Genomic DNA, 1,672 nt, shown 5'->3' on the forward strand with positions numbered 1-1,672 from the left:
ATGTCACGTCACTTTTTTTTTTTCACACTTTTTTTTTTATTTTTTTTAAATGGCACGACATTGGTGTTAATGACTCTTATGAGCCATTTCGTTTTAGTGAATCAAAAACATACAGTGGGACCATTGTAGTCTTATTTCTGAATGAATGACTCTTATAAACGGGTTCTTTTCCAGTGCGACCAGTATGTAGTCTGGTTCAGTATTTAGTCTGACCCCTTGAGCCTATTCTTTTTAGTGAATCAAAAACAAAGCCCACTTTAGGCAGACTATACCACATCATGTCCACAAAATAAGTATTTGACTATTTCTGCCTAGCAATTACTCAATTGAGAGTTCAGAAACACTCAAAAATACCACTATGTGAGCCTTCAGCACTTCCTCTACCCCGTGACCTCTTTCCTGACCTTTCACCTTCAAGCCCGCACATAAAGCCCAGCTGCTTCAGATGGGGGAAGAAAAAACATTCTTACGTAGAACTAAGCAGGGGTTAGCAGAACTCCAACAGCTTAGTAAACAAAATCTGAATTCATTAATGGGACAAAAAAAGTCTTTATATAATGTATTTATATAAAGTAAATATTTAAATGGACGTACCTAGCACTGTTAGAGTGACATTTGCAGAGATCATGCCCGCCGTGTTTTTTGCCGTGCAGCTGTACACCCCCATATCCTCAGGCTTTACGTCCATGATGAAGAAGACATCGTCATCGGGCATCACACGCATGCGGCGCTCTCGGGCGGCAGGGAAATCTGTACCGCCATCTTTCTGCCACGCCACTTGGGGAGTCGGATGTCCTTCAGCCGCACACTCTAACCGCGCCTTCGTGCCCGTGCGGATCGTGATGTCGCGTGGGGTCTTGACAAATGAAGGCAGCACTGTGCGCATAAGCAGGCAAAGGGAAATTAGCCCTAGCAAGGATTATTCCCATAATGTTGCTACACCAGCACCAAACAAGCCTAGCATTCATAGCTGTGACTAACTCAATTGGTGATGGGAAATGGCTTGATTTGGACGGGCATGAAACCAAAAATGCCTCAGGACAATCCATTTGCATCTGTTGCTCGAACTGACAAGGCATGTAATTCAAATGTATTGCTAACAGCAGAGAAGATAAAAAATGCCAAAATTCTAGTGGCGCAGTTCAGTCTGAATGTTCAAACTGAATTTTGCTGGTACAATTCACTGAAAGAAAAACTCTGAGCCAGTGTTAATTTTGACAGCAAATTTTGATTTAGTTTTAGTCATAGACTTTTGACTAAAATGCCATTTAGTTTTAGTCATATTTTAGTCATCTGAATTGTTTTAGTTTTAGTCGACTAAATATCATACGATTTTAGTCTACTAAATCTACAGTACATTTAGTCGGCTGAAATCTAATGGGTTTAGTTACAGTGCATTTATTAAGAATTTCTCTCAAATTTCCAAACTCATTATATAGGTTTGATATTAAGGTTTTACCATGATAGACACCGATTTAACTGCGGTGACACACAACATGCCTTTATGTTAAAATTAAATAAAACCACTTCTCATAAAGAAACAAGAACATGGTCTTCTTTTTAATGAAATACCAATGGTTATATAGGCTAATTACGCATTCTTTATAGCAACTTGTTTACCATATTCTTCATTCTTTCAAGCAGACATATTTATTTCTATAAATAAATTTAG

At 38.6% G+C, this 1,672-nt stretch overlaps 1 protein-coding gene across 1 annotated transcript in view; it reads right to left on the reverse strand.

The window, feature by feature from the left end:
• Positions 1 to 90: 90 nt before the first annotated feature.
• The window catches only part of LOC107699792 (leucine-rich repeats and immunoglobulin-like domains protein 1), a 44,849-nt gene continuing 43,267 nt past the window's right edge, over positions 91 to 1,672 (reverse strand). Inside the window, exon 14 of the mRNA XM_016501186.1 lies at positions 91 to 876. Coding sequence (XP_016356672.1) covers positions 581 to 876 — 296 coding nt within the window. The 3' untranslated portion in view covers positions 91 to 580. The remainder of the gene's footprint in view (positions 877 to 1,672) is intronic.

The sequence above is a fragment of the Sinocyclocheilus anshuiensis genome, unplaced genomic scaffold, assembly GCF_001515605.1.
Source record: "Sinocyclocheilus anshuiensis isolate Anshui unplaced genomic scaffold, SAMN03320099.WGS_v1.1 scaffold951, whole genome shotgun sequence".
Taxonomy (NCBI): domain Eukaryota; kingdom Metazoa; phylum Chordata; class Actinopteri; order Cypriniformes; family Cyprinidae; genus Sinocyclocheilus; species Sinocyclocheilus anshuiensis.